Source organism: Armigeres subalbatus, chromosome 3, assembly GCF_024139115.2.
Source record: "Armigeres subalbatus isolate Guangzhou_Male chromosome 3, GZ_Asu_2, whole genome shotgun sequence".
NCBI lineage: Eukaryota > Metazoa > Arthropoda > Insecta > Diptera > Culicidae > Armigeres > Armigeres subalbatus.
Genome location: NC_085141.1, coordinates 155,047,689 through 155,070,190, shown reverse-complemented (window position 1 = coordinate 155,070,190; position 22,502 = coordinate 155,047,689). Strand labels below are relative to the sequence as shown.

General features: G+C 40.2%; 1 protein-coding gene across 1 annotated transcript in view; it reads left to right on the top strand.

The window, feature by feature from the left end:
• LOC134225133 (mucin-2) overlaps positions 1-22,502 on the top strand; it is a 287,374-nt gene that overhangs the window by 142,463 nt on the left and 122,409 nt on the right. The window contains exon 2 of the mRNA XM_062704951.1: positions 18,920-19,185. Within this exon, the coding sequence (XP_062560935.1) occupies positions 18,920-19,185 (266 nt within the window). The remainder of the gene's footprint in view (positions 1-18,919; positions 19,186-22,502) is intronic.

The window sequence follows — 22,502 nt, the reverse complement described above, 5'->3', positions numbered from 1 at the left end:
TTGGAAATTTGTTTTGAAATTCATTCTGAAATCTCTCCAAGAATGTCTTCGATACTTTCTTTTGAAAATATTTCAGAAATTATTTCTATTCCAGGAATTCCCTCCAGGAATAATTTAGAAAATTACACCTTTTACTCCTTTTGTGATTCCTCCAAGTAATCCTTCGGAAAAACCTTTGAAAAGGCCTGAATTTACACATCCGGATATCCCTTCAGAACTTTCTCTTGCTTTTAGTAAAACCATACAAAATTCCTTTTAAAAATTCTGCAGGAATTATTCCGGAAATATTGTTGGAAGATTTTCTCCGGAAATTTATTGAAGAATGAAATAGAAAATCCTGAAGGAATTTTCGGAAGAGTTTCCTAACGGAAATGTCAAATGAATATCCAGATGACATTTTTGACGGAACTGTTGAAGTAATTTCTAAATTATTCCTGAAATAATGTCTAAAAGAATTTCTGATTCCTGAAAGAATTTCTAAAGGAATATTCGAAAGCCTCAAGGAATGTCTAATTAAATTTCCGGATTAATTTTTAATCAATTTTCTCAAAAGTTCCTGGGTGAAATTCTGCAGATTTTTCGAAGATTTGGAAAGAATTCCAAGAATTTCATCCTAGAGTTTTTGAACGGATTTCTTAAGGAATTACTGGAAGAATTTGTTTCAGTAAATCCTGGAATAATTGCTGATGAAAATCATTTTAAAAAAAATATGTGGTTCCTTATCCAATTTCGGCAGGAATTCCTAAAGCAATTTTGAAAGGAATTCATAAACTTTAAAAATGAATTCTTCTTAAGAAATGTTGGAAGGTTTTCCTGAAATAATCTCCGTAGGTATTCCTGATAAGATTCCCAAAGGATTTTCCATAGGTATTTCCGAAGAATTTTAATTGAGAATTTACGAAGGAATTCGTAAGGGAATTTCCAAAGGCATTTTTAAAACAATTCGTAAAGAAAATTCCAAGCGGAATTTCCAAATTAAATTCTTTAGGAATTTCCGACATTCTTAAATTTCTGCAAGAATTCCTTTGGACATTCTTCCAAGAATTGTTTCGGTTTGTCTTCTGAAAATCCTCCGGAAATATGCGGAGAAAAATCCAGAAATTTCTTTTGTCATTCATCATGATATTTTTTTCGAAAATTCAAAAAAATAAGTTATAAGATGATTTCGAAAGATCATTCTTTTAGGATTTTTTTTCAGTACTCACAACACCTTCGGAAATTGTCTTAGGATTACCTTTGGAAATTTCTTTAGGAATTAATTCGGGATGAATTGCAAGAACTCTGCCAGTACTTTCTCAAGAATTTCCTCTGGAAACTCCAGGAAGAAATTCTTGAAATTCCTTCGAAATTTCCCTCAGGAATTTGTTCAGAACTTCCTCCAGGAATTCTTTCAGTTATTCCTTCGCATTTTATTTATCAATTCTTACAAACATTCCTCTACACCTTCGGCGATTTTGAATTTACTCCGTAATTTCCTTTACGCATTCTTTATGGAATCTCTTAAAAAATCCATCCAAATAGCAATCGCTAGAACTGGAAATGGACTTCCATACCTTTTCCATTTCTTTACTATATTTTTAACTTGACTATTCTAGTAGAATTGGAAATGAACGAAAAAGCTCGTTTCCTACATCCAATAAGAAATTCCATAATCTGCTTTCTCCTATCTGTCACATTAGCAGCTCGTTAACCAGGACGAACCTCTGCTCCTCGAACCTAACCCAAAAATTCCAACAAATTCCGCATGAGCTCGTGGCAAGTGCAGAGGTATATTCGGCTTGCAGTGGGTGAGCTATTGCATCATCATTTCCTCCCCTTTCCCTACATTGACTTGCATTCTGATGTGGCAGGCGCCAGTGCGACCTAACAAATGAGATAACCAGTACTTGTACATTGAAGATGAGTGCTAGTCCCAAGCAAACATCTTTTGGTTCTCTGTGCAAGAACAGCTGATCTGTCATAATGAAGTAGCAACTACGGGCAGTCAATCAAGCTCAAGCTTAATGTATTCCAAATGTATTTCTGAAGAATAACTTGAATAGGTTTGGGCCAAGAATTTCTGAAGGAATTGTTTAAGGAGCTTCTAATAAAATTATTTGAAAAATTATCTTAAGAATTTTTAATGGAATTTCCAAACAAATTCCTATTGGAATTTTGATATAAATTTTTAGATTTCTTTTTCCTTCTGGAATTAAGACAAAATACCAAAAATATCGGGATTTCAGTCGATCCATCATCATACTTCTTCGGAATTCACTTTAGGAGTTGTTTCGAAAATTTCTTAAGCAATCATTCAGGTGATGCTTCATGGACTTATTCAAAAGTTCGTTCAGAAAATCCTCTCCAGGAATTGATTCGGTTTGTCACCCAGAATTTTTTTCAGGTATTCCTTCGAAAATGCCTTTAGGAATTCCATCGTGAATTTCTTTTCTCTCATGAAGGATTTTTTTAATTCTTCCGAAAATTCCTTCTGTTTCCTTCAAAAAGTTGTTTAAAAACTATTTAAGAAACCCCTTTGGAATTTCATTTATTAATTTCTTCAGCAATACTTTCAGAAATTCTTCCAGGTATCGCTGGAATCTCGTTCAAAAGTTTCTGAAATTTTTGATTTTCTCTGTGAAATCCTCCAAGATTTTTTTTCGGAATTTCTTTCAGGAACTCTTTTGCAGATTCTCAGAAAATTTCTTCTTTCAAAGGATTTCTTGGAGTAAGTTTCTAAGGTATTTCCGAAGAAAATTTCAAAAAAATTAAAGGCATTGGTATAGGCCAGCTATGAATACAGCAAACTAATTGCTGTAGACAAAAAGCGCGATGCGCAATAAAAATATATCTGCGGGATTTGGCTGATGGATCAAAATCTCATATGAAACCTCGTCATTTCCCGTAGTGGGCACAACCTAGCCGTCTCTCTCAGGGCACCAGGAGAGAACGTGCATTATTTTAATTTGTTAATTGTTACATGTTGATTGTAACGTGGGGGTTGTTACACTGGCATAGGCCATAGGCCTGAAGGTATTTCCAAAAAAAATGAAAGAGTCTTTGAAGAAATTTCAAAAAGAATTCGTAGAGGAATTTCCGAAAAAAAATCGAAATTTCCTTAGAATTGCTTCTTTGAATTTTCCAAAGAATCTCCAAAGGAGTTGCTGGATTTATCTCCGAAGTAATTTTCAGGAGTTCCGTTGTCACTTCCGTTAGCAATTTGTTTGGAAACTCCGAAGGAAACTCCTGAAATTTTGTCCTAAATTTGTGGAAGGGATTTTTCCTGGAAATTTCGGAAGAATTACTCGAGAAATCTCCGAGGGAATGGAATTTTCGATGGAATCCGAAGGTATACCTAAAATAATTTTTGAATTGGAGTTTGTTGGAAAAACATGCCAAAGAATTTCAAGAGACTTATTCGATAAATTAGACGATAAAAATCAATAAAAACTTCGTAATAATTAAAATTGCCTGACATATTTTCAATTGATTTATCCCTTGACTTATTACGCACCCAATTGTAGTTCTTAGGGAAGATCCATTAATTACGTAACGCAAAAATTGGCCATTTTCACCCCTCCCCCTATGTCACACTTTTTGTATGAATCATTGAAAATTTTCGTATGGATTGTCACACTTTGGTCAACCCCCCCTCCCCCCTCTAAGCGTTACGTAATTTGTGGATGTTCCCTTACTACTGACGCCAAATTATAAATGTACCAATTGAACCAAAAATGCTGGTGCCCCATTATTACCAGAGCTCTGGCGCCGCCAGTACACAGTGTTGCTTTTTGTCGATTTCGTGCGCTTTTTTAATAGCATCGTTTCTGTTGATTTTTTCGCTGTAGTTTGTTTGGAGGAAACGTTAGATATCATAAAGGGCTTTTTTTGAGAAAATCTGTGAAATGATTAATCCACCTAAAAGTGAGATAAAATTTTACTTTTTCACCTAAACCGTATATGCGCCTAGTGTCTTCGAGAAAGTTGTAGCGGATGGTATTTTAGGCCACTTTGCCAAAAATCATGTATCTGTGACTTATACTTTACTAGATATGTGACATTTACCGTGGAAGGCCCCTAAAATCAGTTTTTTGAGCATAACTTTTTTTATATGTTTCAGGCACTTTTACACCCTTCTACAAAGTTGTTTGGCTAATAAAAATACACGCTCAAAAACATTTAATCATATTTGTGTATTCAATTGCGAACAATCATTTTACAAAATATTGAGAAGCGATTCCTCCTTGTACAGAATTAATTAAAAAAGCAGAGATTTATGGAGGAAGTTTGAAATCGATATAACACACGTGTAATTTCGTGTAAACATAAGTTTCAATCACTAGAGAAAAGTAGAAGAACAGTAGTTTCTGAATCCTAAAAAGTTTTGTGGGCCATTTTGCGCCGGAACAGGCTATTTGATTTCTGAACACCCCTAGAAAAAACACCTTTTTCATTATAACTTTTAAGCTTTAAGAGATAGCGCTTCGCAATGTTCCACAAAAACGTGTAGTTTTGTTTGACAAATAACTTTGTAGAAGGTTGGAAAAGTCTTGGAAAAATAGAAAAAAAAGTTATGATAAAAAATGTGATTTTAGGGATCTTCCATTGAAAAAGTCACATATTTTTTAAAGTATAATAGTTAGACATGGGGTGTCTTTGGCAATATGGCTCAAAATACTATCCGCTACAGCTTTCCCGAAGACACTATGTGTATATCTAGTCTTAATAAAAAAGTCTTTTAGTTTTGCACTTAGTGTACGAGAAAGGCAAAAAAGGTGTCTTTTAAATGTCTACACATACACACATACACTCATACACACATACAGACATCAGCTCAGTTTATCATATTTCTATATAAAACTATGGGCATATGGGCCACCATCAAATATTGGTTTTAGTGCGATCCTATAGCCTATACATAATCTTAGTGTACGAGTAAGGCCAAAAACAAGAAAATTTAAAATCTATATAACTCGTTTGTAATTTCGTGTAAACACAAGCTTCAATCGCTAGGCAAGAGTCAACATACAGCAGCTTCAGAGAACTAAAAGTTGTCTGCGCCATTTTGCGCCGGACCAAGTTATACGATTCTCAAATACCCCTAGAAAAAACATATTTTCTCAAATAACTTATCAATTTTAAGAGATAGAGCTTCGCAATGTTCTACAAAAACGTGTATTTTTATTAGCCAAACAACTTTGTAGAAGGGTGTAAAAGTGCCTGAAACATATAAAAAAAGTTATGCTCAAAAACTGATTTTAGGGGCCTTCCACGGTAAATGTCACATATCTAGTAAAGTATAAGTCACAGATACATGATTTTTGGCAAAGTGGCCTAAAATACCATCCGCTACAACTTTCTCGAAGACACTAGGCGCATATACGGTTTAGGTGAAAAAGTAAAATTTTTATCTCACTTTTAGGTGGATTAATCATTTCACAGATTTTCTCAAAAAAAGCCCTTTATGATATCTAACGTTTCCTCCAAACAAACTACAGCGAAAAAATCAACAGAAACGATGCTATTAAAAAAGCGCACGAAATCGACAAAAAGCAACACTGTGCAGTAGTGCTCACCATTACGAACGAAGCGCCAAATTAATCTGGCACAGACCCTCTAACCAACCCTAGGGGGTCTTTCAGACCGTGGCGTTTACTTCATTTAGTGAATGCGAAAAATAATGTGGATTTTCTGCATGTAAGAAAATATTGGTAGCAGATTAAGTTAAACGATTGAGCAAAACAGCTTTAATAAATAGGGCGAGTCTATTAAGTTTAGATTCATCGACCTTCAAGGTCACCATCACTGATCAAGTGAGGTTGAATTGCAATAAAATGTATATCTCGTATATTTTCTGATCGCAGAGAGGGTGTCGGTAACGCGTATAGTGCGTGGTCGTCGGCTCAGGCCGCACTATGCCGGTTGGTAGCGTCCCTTGCTGCAGATTATGAAATGGCGCAGCGCACTTAGGTGCTAATCTTTTTTTTTCGCCATAGCACTATTATTATTTAACAGTCTTCCGTCACCTCGGTTGGTCTCTCGGTATTTCCGTTGATTTGTAGCTTACTTGCGATGCTTTTAACTCACGCTGTGCATTTACATTGCGTATTATAGGGACCACAAGGCAGGGAACTTTTAGCGTTATTTAAATGGTTCTCCATTCATGCAATATGGTAGGGGAAGCTCCGACGAGGAAGTCGTGAATTCGGCAATTGAGACAAAATGCAGATGGCTGAACCGAGAGGAAGTCACATCACAGCACGAAGCCGTGTAAATCTGCGAGGCTCGTTCTTCAAAGGGACATCAAAGTATTAAGTCAGTATTTAAAATATTTCAAACGATTAAGGTCAAGGCATGGAGATTTAAAAAAAGCGTGTTGTATCCGGGTTGGAGCATTTTTTAGCCTGCAGATTTATCTCTTGCTTGAACCTGGCAACCCCCGCAAGCCGCTGCATGACGATGGGTATATGGATGAGAAAATTCTTTGACTCATCCCACAATATGATCTTTGCGTTCTTTGTGTCATTGTCGAGAACTTCATCTCTCGAGGTGTTTAAGTACCTTCCGCTCAGATGGGGGCGCGCGTACATACATTAATTGTGTCTCGCATGTGAGTCACAACTTCTAATGGTGCACAGTGAGCCATTTGACTGTACGACTGGTAAAAATGATGAACTAAAAGAACATTTTTCTTCATCGTGATCCTTATTATTTTCGCACATGGGGAATTGGGATTTTATTATGATTTTTCAAACAATGGAGATGCTTGGTAAAAACTTAACTTCGAAAACAGCAGCATTTTAGTTTTGTGAATATAAAGGCAAATTTTAATTCCTCACACCTAAAAATAATCATGTAATTTTAGGTGCTGTGACAACGACATATTCGAGCGTCACTTTTGACGTAAAATTAGGTGATAATTTAATTTTACATCACAACTATATTGACGAAAAAATTGAAGGATCAGAACGAGGACCGAACATAAGCCCGCTGAGTGAGAGCCCAACACGTTACCACTCAGCTATCTTCGTCTCTTGATAGAGAGGTGATCGAAGTAAAGCATGTTCCACGATTTGCACTGAACAAGTATTTCACTGCATCGGGCATCGACTGCCAGACCGTTAGGTGCGTCGCATCGGGTGCTGTGTTTGGGTTTCATGACATGTAATTTTAAATCATGTAACATTGAAAAATTTGCGATTCAGTTTATGTCATGTGGTTTTGTGTCATTTTATTCACGTACGTCACCTGTAATATTCATATTTTTTTGGAGTGCTGTCTACTTCCCGAGAAGCATTTTTTAAAATCTAATTTAATCCAAATACCTACAACGATTACTTGACTGTGCAGTGGTTGCGATGGATTCATCGGGGTCTTAATGATCTCTGGCTCCCGCAGGCGCCGTACTTCCATTGCATGTATCATGTACGATCAACTGGCATCCAAATTGGGGACGACGAAGCTGATGCTGATGACCGGTCGGAAAACGTGTGCCATCAGCGCAAGAGCGGCGGTAAACATGGTAAGGAGGCCACCAAAACAAATTAGCGCTAACGGTTTCCCTCAGCTTGGGCGTCGTACTTGGATCAACAGGCGCTGGCTGGCGGCAGTGGACTTGGGAAGCGCAAACAGAACAAACAGCGATGCGTGAAGTACGCCTCCACAACGAATTGAATGGAAGCGCGAGGATTTTTAACCAACTTAAGAACGGGAGGGAGTAATGAACCCATTAAATGAGGGCGGCATCGTTCCAGATAAACCGTGAGATCAAACGTGCTTCCATAGACATTCAAATAAATAGTTTGTTAAGAATAGAACACGAAACATTGTTTTTATCACTTCACATGTGTCATTCGCAATCAAATGACAAACCGTAACCACTCGGCTTAGAGGATGGGAACTGCTATACTTCTGCGAACCCACCAGACGAACACTCCCACCGACACTCGCGCGCGAGATTAGAATACGTGATGACCTGAGGATTAGAACGTCGTACCCACACATCAACTGGTCATGACTTGAAGCTATGTCGTATTCCTATTTGTGCAGTGAGTCCACGCAATTCCAACGAATCCAGGCGATGCGATGTGACGTGCGGTGAAACATGGTCGCATCACGTTCCATCGCAGCATGAATGGGTAATTAATTAGCTTGTTGCTTCGCGATGTTACTTCTTTATGTATAAGTTCAACCGAACCGCAAACGGTTCTTGTCGTGGACCTACTCAACAGCTCAACATGTTCTGATGTGAACCAAATTTATGAGGGCATATTAAACTGTACCGATAGTGAGGTCTGCATGTTCGACATATGGCGATCCTCTGACAGAATCTTTCGTAGAATGGCCGGTAGAGAATGTACAAGCGTTTCCGATGAACTGGCGTACAATTTATGACGATCGTTAAGTTTGAGCATCCTTTAAGTGCCCGATAGGGGAACACTAGTTTATGGGTGTTCTTACACCTCGGCGGGGAGTACTTGGTATTGACAGATAATGGAGGATATTTAAGGGCGGAATGTTGTTGTTTCGTAGGCTTATTGAATGTTGTGTGTCTATCTAAATATTAAGATATTATAGAGCAGTAAAGTACACAGAAAGGCAAACATTGCTGTTTTCAATGTTGCAATAAACGCAAGGCACAGGCAAGGTATTTAATAATCTTGACATTATTGTAAACCATCAAGTACCATTTTCTAGAGGATTGCTTTCATTCACTCATGAATCTTGTGCTTTGATTGTAGTGCTTGCAGAAAGAGAGCTTTTATAACATGAACGTGTTTTTGATATTGATGCAATAATTGTAAATGTGTACTGACATATCAAAATGGGGGTATCCTTATAATGAACAATAAATGTATAGGTATAAAAAAACTTCCTATTTGGGGTAATTTATCAATGGTTGCTCCAAACTTTTTTCTATTTATGTAGCTATCTCACGTGTTTTATTCTTACGTTGCATTCTAGCTATCGATAACACTCTTGATTGGAAGTAGCACTTCGAATTGTGTGTCTTTTGTATCGTTTATTTAGTTGTGCAATTTGCTGTGATTGTTAAGTACTTAGTGTTGCTAAATTTGTATTGGATGATCAGTGATAAATATTGCGAATCAATCGTTTATCATCGCTTCCCTGATAGTGATATTGTTGTGACTTGTGACTGTTTTGTTTTGCAATCTATTTGCACTATCCCCTAACTACACTTTTTCGGCTACCGTACATCCGCACTGCAAGATTAAGAGCATCTCCATCGACGATGTCATCCGCTTGTGATCACTGCGCGAGGCCAGTTGAAGCTGACGACGATGGTATTATTTGCATGGCTTTCTGCGAAAGAATGGTACACCGATAATGCACCGATAAAAAAACTCAACAAGTCGTTTATCAAAATCGTCCATGAGAACCAAAACCTCATGTGGATGTGTGATGAGTGTGCGAAACTTATGAAGATGGTTCGATTCAAATCCGCTGTTTCGTCGTTCAGTGATGTTATTAACACTATCACTGATAAGCAGGAATCCGTGCACGAAGAAATCATAATGGAACTAATAATACGTGGTCAACAAATCGCTCAGCTAACACAACACGCATTGCGGCATCTACTCCGGTCCTTCAACGACAAAGTGGCTCTACCCGACAACCTCCGTCCAAAAGACGTCGTCACAAGAAGACATAGGGTCACATAAACACCTTCTTGGTGGCACGAAAATAGTTCCCGACGTTAGCTTAATAACCGTACCTGTGCCAATTCAATTGTTTTTGGGTTTACCTTTCTCGTATCCATCCAAGCGCCAAATTGGATGCTATTGAAAAGCTAGTAAATGATTGTTTAAAGTGTGAGGAAGCTGTTAGAGTCATTCCTCTTGTAAAACGAAGCATCGACACTAGTCGTCTGAGCTTCGCTTCCTACAAAATCGGAATTGACCCCCAAGTTTCGAGAAGCAGCTCTTGACACTTAAACCTGGCCCAAAGGAATTTTATTTCGCGAATTCGAAGTCAACAGCTCAAAAACATGTTCTTGCCTTTGCTGAATACGCCAACCATCACGATTTCGCCCGAAGCTGGATCATCCCAGTTTACGACACCCTTAATTTATTTAGTCTACATCTAAACAGATAACAATACACGGTTCGAGGCCGCATCTCTCCATCCTCGAATACGCCCCACGCTCGCCAAGTCGTTTTGCACCTGGTCTGCCCATCTCGCTCGCTGCGCTTCACGTCGTCTCGTCCCTGCCGGATCGGAAGCGAACACCATCTTTGCAGGGTTGCTGTCCGGCATTCTTGCGACATGCCCTGCCCATCGTATCCTTCCGGCTTTAGCTACCTTCTGGATACTGGGTTCGCCGTAGAGCTGGGCGAGCTCTAGGTTCATTCTTCGCCGCCACACACCGTCTTCTTGCACTTCTTCAGATGGTCCTAAGCACCAGTCTCTCGAATACTCCGAGTGCTTGGAAGTCCTCCTCGAGCATTGTCCATGTTTCATGTCCGTATAGGACTACCGGTCTTATTAAAGTCTTGTGCATGACACATTTGGTGCGGTGGCTTTTTTGACCGCAGTTTCTTCTGGAGCCCGTAGTAGGCCCGACTTCCACAGATGATGCGCCTTCGTATTTCACGACTGACATTGTTATCAGTTATTATTATTTATAGGGCCCTCCTTAGCCGTGCGGTAAGACGCGCGGCTACAAAGCAAGACCATGCTGAGGGTGGCTGGGTTCGATTCCCGGTGCCGGTCTAGGCAATCTAGGCAAAAGAAGAAGAAGAAGATTGTTATCAGCCGTTAGCAAGGATCCGAGGTAGACGAATTCCTCGACCACCTCGAAGGTATCGAAGGTCTATCGTAACACTGCTTTCCAGGCGGGCCCTGTCGCGCTCGGTCCCGCCCACAAGCATGTACTTTGTCTTTGACGCATTTACCACCAGTCCAACTTTTGCTGCTTCACGTATCAGGCAGGTGTACAGTTCTGCCACCTTTATTTATTTATTACTTACTACATCAACAGACTTGGTACAGCCCCAATGATGGTTAAAAAAAATATAAATACAATATCACATCACTACATTAAAAACATTGTCAAGAGGTTAAAATACAATACAATCACAAATACATTAACTATAGTCTATGCGTGTCAATTATTCTGGTCGGTGAAAAATGATGTGAAGAACCGGCGGAGGACATCTCGCGTCAAGAGGAAATCAAACACCGACGCCACTCTATTGAAAACACGCTGCAAACCATGGAGGGCACTACGCAGTCCATAGTTTGTGCGACGAAAAGGAAGTCTTAGCATTAGGTTACTCCGCAGTTGTCGGGCTTGTGCGTTGATGTTTATTTGTCGCAGAAGAGTGTCACAATCTATTCTTCCTTGTAAAATATCGGCGACGGTTAATGTTCTGCATACATCCCTTCGGATACACAGAGGTTCTAAGCTGATCAGCTGGCAACGGCTCTCGTAGCGAGGAAGTCGTAGCGGCTCTCTCCAGGGAAGTTTGCGGAGTGGGTACCGTATAAATCGACGTTGAACGGATTCGATGCGTGCGACACCATTATTATAGTTTGGACTCCAGACCGCAGAGCAGTTTTCTAACGTAGATCGCACGAGAGAGCAATACAGTGTTTTCAAACAGTAGATGTCTGTGAAAGTCTTTGTCACTTTGATCACAAATCCAAGAGACCTGGATGCTTTATCAACAACATATGAAATGTGATCCGAGTATGTCAGTTTGGAGTCCAATAGAACACCGAGATCTTTCACACAGTGCACTCTTTCAATAGTCGTTCCGAACAGGCAGTAGTTGAAGGTAATCGGTTGTTTCTTTCGAGAAAAAGTTATGATCGAGCATTTTTTCGGGTTAACTACAAGTCGATTTAGATCGCACCAATGAGCGAAAGCATCGATCTGGTCTTGTAGTAGATGACAATCGGCTATTGAGCAGATGCGCAAAAACATTTTAAGATCATCTGCAAATGATAATCGCGGTCCTTTTAGAACTAGATGTACGTCGTTGAAGTAGAGAAGGAATATCAACGGTCCCAGATGGCTACCCTGCGGTATGCCAGACATCGCGAAAAAGCTTTCCGAGCGACAATCGCCTAGAGCCATTGTCAACTGGCGCTCAGTAAGGTACGAACCAAACCATGCAAGCAGGCTGCCTCCAATTCCCAATCTATCAAGCTTGGCGATTGCAATGCTGTGATTCAACTAGTCAAATGCTGCAGTTAGATCCGTATAAATTACATCTGTTTGATCACAAGCAAGCATACTGTCTGTACCGTGAGGCATCGAAATCCGTACACTTAAGCACCTTAGTATATGAAAAAGTCATTAGAAAATAGGAATCGAATGTAAATAAAACGTTCGTCATTGACACAGGCGCACGAAGGCTTCTACTTTTGAAGTGTTTCACATTTACTCATTAAAAACTACGAAAAACATGATAAAATAATGAATTAAATCAACTACTCCTGACTCGAAATCCGTCCACCGTGGACGGATTTCGAATCAAAGGATCAAAATCCGTACAGCTATTTCTGAACTAAATATTTAAATTGAAACAGTCTGATTGACTAAAATACCACTGTAAATAGTTCGATACGCACCTTGAGAAGTGATCCCTTCGATTTGTATTCCGTTTATCTTTTGTAATAATTTGCAATTAGCAATTAAAACACAGTTACTTTTGGTGCAATTATGACCTACCCGAAAACAAAATGGCGGCACAAACTCCGCGTTTGGTAGGTGGAGATTTGTTTTTGATTTTTGTTGTTTTAATTTCAAAGCCTTCTTTCCAATTCTATGCCCTAAAAGCTTTCTGTCAAGTATCTGAACAGGATAAGATTAATTATTCCTACATTAATTACCTTTAACCTCCTTTAATTCATTGATATCTCATGAGGTGGACGGATTTCGGTGCTGTACGGGTTTCGGTCCCGCACGGTAACGTATGATGTAAGACACAGTAGATTCGTACATGTGGAACGTTTTTCCATAAATCCATGTTGGTCGGTACTGATAGAATGTTTACAGTGGCCATTTAGAGAATCCATGACGACCAGCTCTAACAACTTCGATACAGCGCATAGCAACGTGATTCCTCGACACCTTTGCAAATGGACAATGTCCATGTCATCCGCGAAACAAATAAATTGACTGGATCTGTTGAAAATCGTACTCCGGCTTTTACACCCGGCTCTCCGCATGACACCTTCTAGCGCAATGTTGAACAACAGGCACGAAAGTCCATCACCTTGTCTTAGTCCCCGGCGCGATTCGAACGAACTGGAGTGTTCGCCCGAAATCTTCACACAGTTTTGCACATCATCCACCGTTGCTTTGATCAGTCTGCTAAGCTTCCCAGGGAAGCTGTTCTCGTCCATAATTTTCCATAGCTCTACACGGTCTATACTGTCGTATGCCGCCTTGAAATCAACGAACAGATGGTGCATTGGGACCTGGTATTCACGGCATTTTTTATAGGATCCGCCGTACAGTAAAGATCTGGTCCGTTGTCGAGCGGCCGTCAACGAAGCCGGCTTCCCACGAACTCATTCACTTATGGTGACAGACGACGGAAGATGATCTGGGATATCACTTTGTAGGCGGCATTAAGGATGGTGATCGCTCGAAAGTTCTCACACTCCAGCTTGTCGCCTTTCTTGTAGATGGGGCATGTAACCCCTTCCTTCCACTCCGGTAGCTGTTCAGTTTCCCAGATTCTGACTATCAATTTGTGCAGGCAAGTGGCTAGCTTTTCCGGGCCCATCTTGATGAGCTCAGCTCCGATACCATCCTTATCAGCTGATTTATTGGTCTTTTACTGTTGGATGGCATCCTTAACTTCCCTCAAGGTGGGGGCTGGTTGGCTTCCATCGTCCGCTGAACTGACGTAGTCATTTCCTCCGCTGCCTTGACTTTCACTGCCTGTACTCTCAGCGCCATTCAAATGTTCCTCGTAGTGCTGCTTCCACCTTTCGATCACCACACGTTCGTCCGTCAAGATGCTCCCATCCTTATCCCGGCACATTTCGGCTCGCGGCACGAAGCCTTTGCGGGATGCGCTGAGCTTCTGGTAGAACTTGCTTCAGTCGCTCTAGGTCGTACCGCGGCTGTCGTCGGTACCGAACATTGTTGATGACGGATAGTTTTGGGCGCAGTTTAACCATCACCAGATAGTGATCAGAGTCGATGTTAGCGCCACGATATGTCCTGACGTCGATAATGTCGGAGAAGTGCCGTCCATCAATCAGAACGTGGTCGATTTGTGATTCTGTCTGCAGTGGTGATCTCCAGGTGTACCGATACGGAAGGCTGTGTTGGAAGTAGGTGCTGCGAATGGCCATATTCTTGGAGGCGGCGAAATCAATTAGTCGTAGGCCGTTTTCGTTCGTCAGCCGGTGTGCGCTGAACTTTCCAATAGTCGGTCTAAACTCCTCCTCTTGGCCAACCTGAGCGTTCAAATTTTATGCCGCCGACTAACACCAATCGCAAGAGAGTTCGAGGGGCAGTTCCAGGCGAAATTTATGGGTGCACGAATACATTTCCGGATAAATTGATATGGTTGATCAAGGCGACGGATCAACACGTCAAAGACGGAGTACATGATCGGATGAGGTTCAAGAGAAGACAACGTGGGCCACCCACCTCGTGTTTGTATTGTGAGGTGCAGGTGCAGGTGCAGGAATGAACCGAGCCGAATGGAGAAGAATTTTATGTACTGTACAGGCCACTCCGGCCTTCGTCTGAGCAAATAAAAAAAATATTTTTTTTGAGCATTATTATTATTATTATAGAGTTTTGGCACTTCCTCAGCAAAGATGCTTTGAATTTTCACCTCCTTCGGGAAATATGAATGTCAAAGAGGCTCAGGATCTGTGGATCTCATTCGCCGGTTGACTTAAAATCCTTCAATAAGCGATGTATTAGTTATGGTAGTTCAGGAATCTTTTAACGATGCTGCATGTTACAAGAACCACTATTTTTTGGATGTTATATTTTGGATAAGATAGCTCTCCTAAGGATCTGCAGTTGCTGAGATAACTACCAATATCAGGTCGATTGGCACGAATGAGGACATCCATTACTATCTCGCGATCCCAGTACAGCTTTACGAAACTATTTTCCAAAACCGAGACAGGCACATATTTGTAGTAGGCGACAAACTGGTCAACCAAATTGTGCTTTAAAGCTAGCTGTTGGTGCACAATATTGACGACTTCGTTAGGGCGACCGATATAGACTGAATCAGCTAAGGTTGAACACCCGGACACGATATGCTGGATCGTCTCTCCTTTTGAATTGCACTTCCTGCGGTGGTCCTTTACATTTTTATGCAATACATAGTGCCAATAATTCTTCGTCGCAATTACACGGTCCTGAATGGCTACCATGAATCCTTCTGTTACTGAGAAGAGGTCACCCCGCACCAGCCACGTATTCGACGCCGATTCATCGAAATATTCCAGCTCCAGTGGATGGGGGTGCGTTCCATGCAACTCTTTTTGCTTCCACGATACGATCATCTCGTCGACAGTTTTGATGTCGCAATTCAGCGTAGGAGGAATGCGCCAGATGCAAGGCACTGAGTCCATGGTCAGCTTCACACGCAGCGCGATTTGGCTTTCACGAAGTATCTTCGCAACTGCTGGATCTGACAAACACATAGTGTTTGTATATCGGTGACGTCTTTAGCTGCTACTGCACGTGGCAGGGTGGTTCTCCAAGTCAGTCTTGGTCCACTTCACCAGCCCGAAACTATATGTCAACAAGGACACGGCAAATGTGTTTATCGCCTTCACCTTGTTGCCGACCGATAAGAAGCTTTTCAAAATACCGTTGACACGATGCAAGAACTTTTCCTGCAGCTTCTTCTTGGTCATCGGTGGCGGATTCCCTTCAGTTGCAGGAAACTTAGGATCTTGTACGTTTCGCCTTCAACCATGTTTCGAATCTCTTCCTGTTCTCTTCCTTCCGCGGACTCTGTCGGCATCAGCGTAGATGTATAGAATATGGATCGACATTTATCGATTCCAAATTCCATCCGGATGTCATTACTGAATACCGTTACAAGCCGCAGAAACTGGTGCAGCTTCTCCACAGATTCCGCAAACAGTTTCAAATCACCCATAAAGAAGGTGTGGGTAACGTTTGTAATCCTTTCCCCACTCTTCAAATGATAACCATAGTTGTGTTGGTTGAGTGCTCTGCATAGAGAGTTCATGGCAAGGCAAAACCATAGACGGGTAAAGATATCACCTTGGAATATACCCCTCCTGATGCTGAGAGTCCTGGAGCGTAACCCCTTTTCTCCAACGGTAATGTGTAGGGATGTGCTCCGCATCCCTATAGCGCACTGCATTGGCCTGATGACGTTACCACCTATCTTGTACAACTGTAGTACCTTAAGAAGGTTCAAGTGAGGTACCGAGCCGTACGCCTTCTTGTAGTCAATATACGCCATGCTTATAGCCTATTCAGATTACGCCATTAATGACATAATAATTGGCGTTTCAGGGTAAATACGCTTTATGATGTCATTATTTACGTAATATTCCATACATTTTGCGCTGTCAAAAGATACCCGCTAAAGAGTCATAAAGAATTTATTACGAACAATTATTACGAGAGAGCTTTCGTTCTAACTGGGATGCAGGGAGAAATTCAACAAAACAAAACTGACAAGCGTCACGCTCTCTTTGCCAGAGAGAAAATTCTCTCTGTTTTCATTTCGTTTCGTAGTTGACAGTCATGCTCTTTCTGTCGCAGCAGGGTCGAATGCATGTTAGATGGAAATCTTCTGAGCGCTGAAGAATAACTCGGATTGTGATGGTTTTGTGGAAAGCATTTTATATGATGAAAAATAATGATGATAATTATTTATTCTCCACTTATTCAACAAGAATTGTTTAAAAAACAGATGCTCTCTAGAATTAACATGAAGTATTTAACTTAAACCTAGATTTAATAGAACAAATCGAATAAATTTTCAAAGTTCAAGGGGCAATGCGGAAGACAATTTAAAACGTAGGAATGGTTGTAAAACGAATACATTTGATGAATAAACATGATTTCATAAATTGTTTCAATTCTGCTCCTTGAATGGCTTAATATACTTCGGATTTCAACACTTTTCACGTGGGACAACTGTACGATTTGAATGGGATGTATATATAAAGTAGAATAACCTTAAATAAGACATGGATTGGTAATGCATGTCGAGTAGAACGCAATGGTTCAGTTTCCATTTTTGAAAAAAAAATTAAATTGCTGAGTTGCCCTTCATACATGGAGATACTGGTTTTCCACCATTTATTATTTATTATTACATTTTAGTTCGATAATATTTCTTGAAAATTGGTCCAATCGTCCTTTTTTTTATTTATTTGTGAGAATTTCCAAAAGTATCTAAATTTTTCTATCAAATCTCCGTTCAATCATAGTACATAATCAAAATACTTTTTAAACTTAAAAATAAATTGAGGAATAGTCTGATTCCCCGAAGAACGGCGCACCCAACTAATGAATGTAGTTTCGCTCATTATCACTTCGCTCAATGAGAGCTTCAAATATTCTTCGTAAATCCCTTTTCATATTTTTTTTTTATATTTTTTTTTCGTAGAAACTTTGTTCAGAAAAAAATGTTCGATTGTCGCCACACAAATGCTTGATTTCGCAAATTAAATTTTAAAACTCTCCTTGAATTCAACCCTGTATTAGCGTGCAAATGAGAAAACATGGAAACGTCAAGATATATTATCTTGCTGCAGTCTGAACACCTCGTAATAATTGGATACCCTCTCACTTAACAAAGTCATAAATAGCCCAATCTGAATAGGCTATTAGGCTTCTTTGCTTGAAGGTTCGAGTGAGGTACTGAACCATACGCCTTCTTGTAGTCAATATACGCCATGCTTAGGCTTCTTGCCCATGCCCATCATCGACTGCATCTATCATGACCCGATCCTTGCAGCCTCAAATGTTGCGTCGACTACCTGTTTGTTCTTCAGTCATCAAGTTGTTGACGTCGCAAATGGCTGCACCCTCCTCGCTATTACCGAAGACAGCACTTTGTACAGACTCGAAAGTGTTCCAATTCCAATTCGGCAGAAGATAAGTGACACCACTAGTGATGAATCCCGGTAACTGCCCGGGTTTAACAAGTACCGTGTTGTAGCATTCCGATATCCGCCCATGGACCGTTGTTAATTTCTTATACCAGAAATTATGCACGGAATCGGGTCCTGGTGCAGCTTAATTCTTGGTATACCGGATGGCCTAACGTATATCTTGGGCGGTCACGCTGATAGCGATCATGTCTCCCATTCCACCACAATATCGCTCTTTTTCTGCCATCTTCACCCCATCGCCATTGTGTATGACGGGGTATTCCCACAGATTGGACCAAACCTGCGTCACTTTGGACCCCCAATTAGGTTGCCATCAAATCCCAAATCGGAATCAATAAGCAATTGGGGTAAGAAGGTTGAAAAAATAATATACATGATAGCTGTCAGTATGCAATCTACGAAATGCTCACAACGCAACAACGCAACGCAGCAACATTTCGAACTAGAACTCGTTGATAGATTTCCTTGCTTGTACTGTGTTAATCAACCAATCTTTGACCGCAGTGTGGCGATGCGGGTCTCTTGAAGTCGCATCCACGTGGGGTTTCATTCTTTAGGGCATGCGCGTCCATCACTCGTAAGGTGATACGGGCGCGTTCGCAATCCCAACGTCTTTATAGCAGCCACTGCAGCCTAATATACGATAAACTGCAGATTTTTAAGGTTCTCCACGGTTTCCAAGTACTGTGGCATATTATTATCATTATTATAATGTATTTTGGGTAAATGAATGTGATTTTCTTATGTAATACGGGAAATTAAAAAAAATACGTATCCAACATAACAATTGTCTTCTTTCTTTTCTGCCCCATTGCAGGCAACTTCTACTTCGCTCAATCCCAGGGCCGCTTTGTGCCATCGTTCGAAACATCTCGGAGTGGGTTTTTTCCCTCATCGATAAACCGAAATCAACCGCCGGACTCGTACCAGGAGCAGACGCTCTACGTTGACAGTAGCGTCGCTAACAGTAGGCGCCTGGGCAGTCGAGCCAGCCTCAGCCAGCAGCAGCAGCCACCGCCACAGGGTCTCGGCTCCGAAGGCGGCGATGGCGTAACGCCGTCGTACTTCCAATTCTCCTACACGGTAAGTGCGCTCCGCATGAGGATGCTTTCTGCTTCTTTCCTGAGTTAATTGACTTACGTGTGTGATTATATTTATAAGATTGGACGTGTTTCAATTGATTGCAAGGTGTTTTTTTTTGATAAATTAAGTCAGTTGGTTTATAGTATTTTACTAACTAACAATTAATAGGCGTCCTTGTATCACACGCGGGCATGATGATGATGGCATTTTGGAATATTCCGCAAAGCATCGATTTTGATTACCCATTTTCTCGCAAAAATACTGACCTACCAACGAGCTGAGTAGTGTTTCCTGTTAACTGATAAACGTTTATCTGTGGGACAGAAAAAAAAGAGCAAAAAGCAATACTTGAAATGACCTTGCCACACTTTTCATCTGAATGTCGATCGTTCCTTCGGTGCCAGTCTTTACATGAGGGCCTCCAGGCGTTATTATCACTCTCGGTTTTACTCATTTACACGATTCAGCTATGGACAGCGGCAAACAGGTTTAAATTACATTCGAAGTGAATTGATACGTAGGTGAATTGTTCATAGGAAATCAAATATTGCACGATCGTGAGTTAAACTAGATCAGCGAATTTGGATTATCTCGCGAAGGGAGACTTAATGGAGTTGGGAAATTACTTTTCATATTTTTTTAACTCGTCATTTCTTATCAGATTTGTTTGCTGGATCGAATTGATCTGAATCGATAATATAGTGTAATGAATTCAAATAATTGTGAAAACAATGAAATTTGAATTAGTTCTATGCTGACATGTCGAAATTCTTTTTTGAGTTCAATCATGATTTTCCATGTACCAACTACATATTTGCCCATCGCCAAGAGATGCATAATATCCACCATTAAACTATTTTTTCCTTCAAAACCGGCTCCCGCTATTACGCTTCTCCACTTAGATTGTATACTCGCCAGTTAAACAGTACCCACATTACCGGGCAGAAATAATAACAACTTTCGATTGCTCTATAAAAACCGGACTACAGCGCGGCGGCGGACCTCAGCTATCGTCGAAGTCGGAGGCGCCCGGTGTAATCATCAGATCACATACATACGAACTAATGCAACCGCACCAACGAGTTCCATTCGAACCGAGACCGCAACAACAACAACGGCTCTTGAATGAAAATCGAAAGTGGAAATCTTCTTCCCCCGAAGGAGATAGAAAATGAGAGGAAAAGTGTACCTTTTTTCCATATGGGTACCGACCGAAACGGTTTTAACAACACTGGCTGGTTGAGGTTGCAAACAGACGCAGTACCGTCAGGTGAGCTGCCCACAAACCTGCTGAAATTGTTTTTTATTATCTATCGATTGTTCGGTAGGTAACCAAAACAATACCAAGCTGGATGCATTACGTGGTGGCAATGGGAAAGACAATTGCGGAAAATTTGACGCGTTTTTTGTTATTTCGTCGGTTAAGTGTGACGAAATGAAGTAAAGTGTAGATGTATGCAATTTCATTGATGTGGGTAATTTCGGTTACGTTAGCGTGGGTGGTAAATGTGATACTGTGAGTTACATGAAATTTGGAATGAGATGTACGGGCGTCATTTTATTTTGTAGTTTCTGCGTATCGGAATGGAATTTGCCGTGGATGCGACATTAGTTACGCACGACTGTCATAAGGGATTAGTATATACAGAGCCCCAAAACTATCCATAGGACGGTTGAATGTATAATAGGGCAGTTCACATTTCAGAAACGCTAGAAAAAAATCTTCCTATAAATATAGGAGATTTTTTTTTAATATTAATTCCCATATAAACATAAATTGACTTTGCGCCTCCTCTAGTCATGAATTAAAATGTACAGCCTCAAACTCCGGTTTTGAATTTATTTCTAATATAATATAAATAATATTGTATAAATAAAATAAAATTATATTGATAATATTATGTTATGTAAAGAGTTGACCTTAGTCTTCAAACTTAGATCGTGGGATTCGTGGCCGTATGGTTTGCAACGTCAATCGTCTAGACCTGAGACGGGACTTGCAAAGAGGAAAACTGTAACTTCAGCTGCTGCCAGTCAACTGTTGTCACGAACTGTCAGGTGCAGCCAGAAGCTTTTTGTGCGAAAGTATTGGTAACCCAAATAAAATATTCCGCATGATTTTTGTTTTACGAAGACTTTTTTTCTTTAACGAGTATTCCAAATCATCCGTTTAGCTTATTAATAATCAGTTATAAACGTGTGTTTTGTTCCTGGTATAAAAATCCTTATGGAAATGAATTTACTAATTCGTGAATTGGATACACTTTTAATGTGATCCACTCGGGGTTTAGGTGAAACAGTCAAGGAAACAGTTGAAACTCGATGGTCAACTGTGATAAAAAAAAGAAGAACAAGTGTCAAAACAAGAGAAAAGAAGCAGCGACTCTGCATGTCTCGTCTCAGGTCTAGACAGAGGAGCGACATCCAATTTTTTTACTATGGATTTTGACAGGTTTGCCTGTTCGTTCTTTTTTGGGTGATAAATTTATCCCCCAGTGTCAAATTACCCCAATACTGATTTATTTTGTAATAGTATGTGCGTGAATTTTGAATGTTAACGTTTTTACAGGAGAATATGATGAAAAACGCCCATACCACTCAATAATGCAACATGATACAATTATGAGAAAATAGAGAAAAATTTAACGAATTATCAATTAAAACAATTATACACTCGATTCCATGCTTCAAACTTAAGAATGTTCAACTTATTTGCTCCATTATTTAAAATGCTAGTTGCACAAGGTACTGTCTATGCCTTTGTTCGTTTTATATTATTTTCACCCTCGCAATTGTTTATGTTGCATTCGCAGTGTACTCGTATTGGTGATTCAGAAAACATGTGACAAAGATGGCGTAGCTTGTCATCCCCGTGGGTCTAGACGAATGCTGTATGCAGTGTGGGTTCAATTCCAAAGATGAAAACTTTTCGTGATCGAAAAATTCTTCATTGGCCCACTGGGTGTTATGTGTCCTATCTGTGGTTTCATTCTAGGTGTTACAGTGACCTGCATAATAAAAAGCTCACATGCCGTTTTTCGTACAAAATGGTCAACTTTGAGAATCTAGATCTCGATTGCGTGTGAACCAATTTTGCTGAAAATTCGACCAGAGCTCAGATATAACTTGAATTTTACCACACCTAAGTGTCGACCATATTGATTCATAGGGTAAAAAATTATCGCGGTAATACCAAAACCATTTTTTTGACAAAAAAATGATTTAATAAAAGTTATATCTGAACTCTGGTCAAATTTTCAGCGAAATTGGTTCACACGCAATCGAGATCTAGATCTCAAAAGTTGATCATTTTGTAT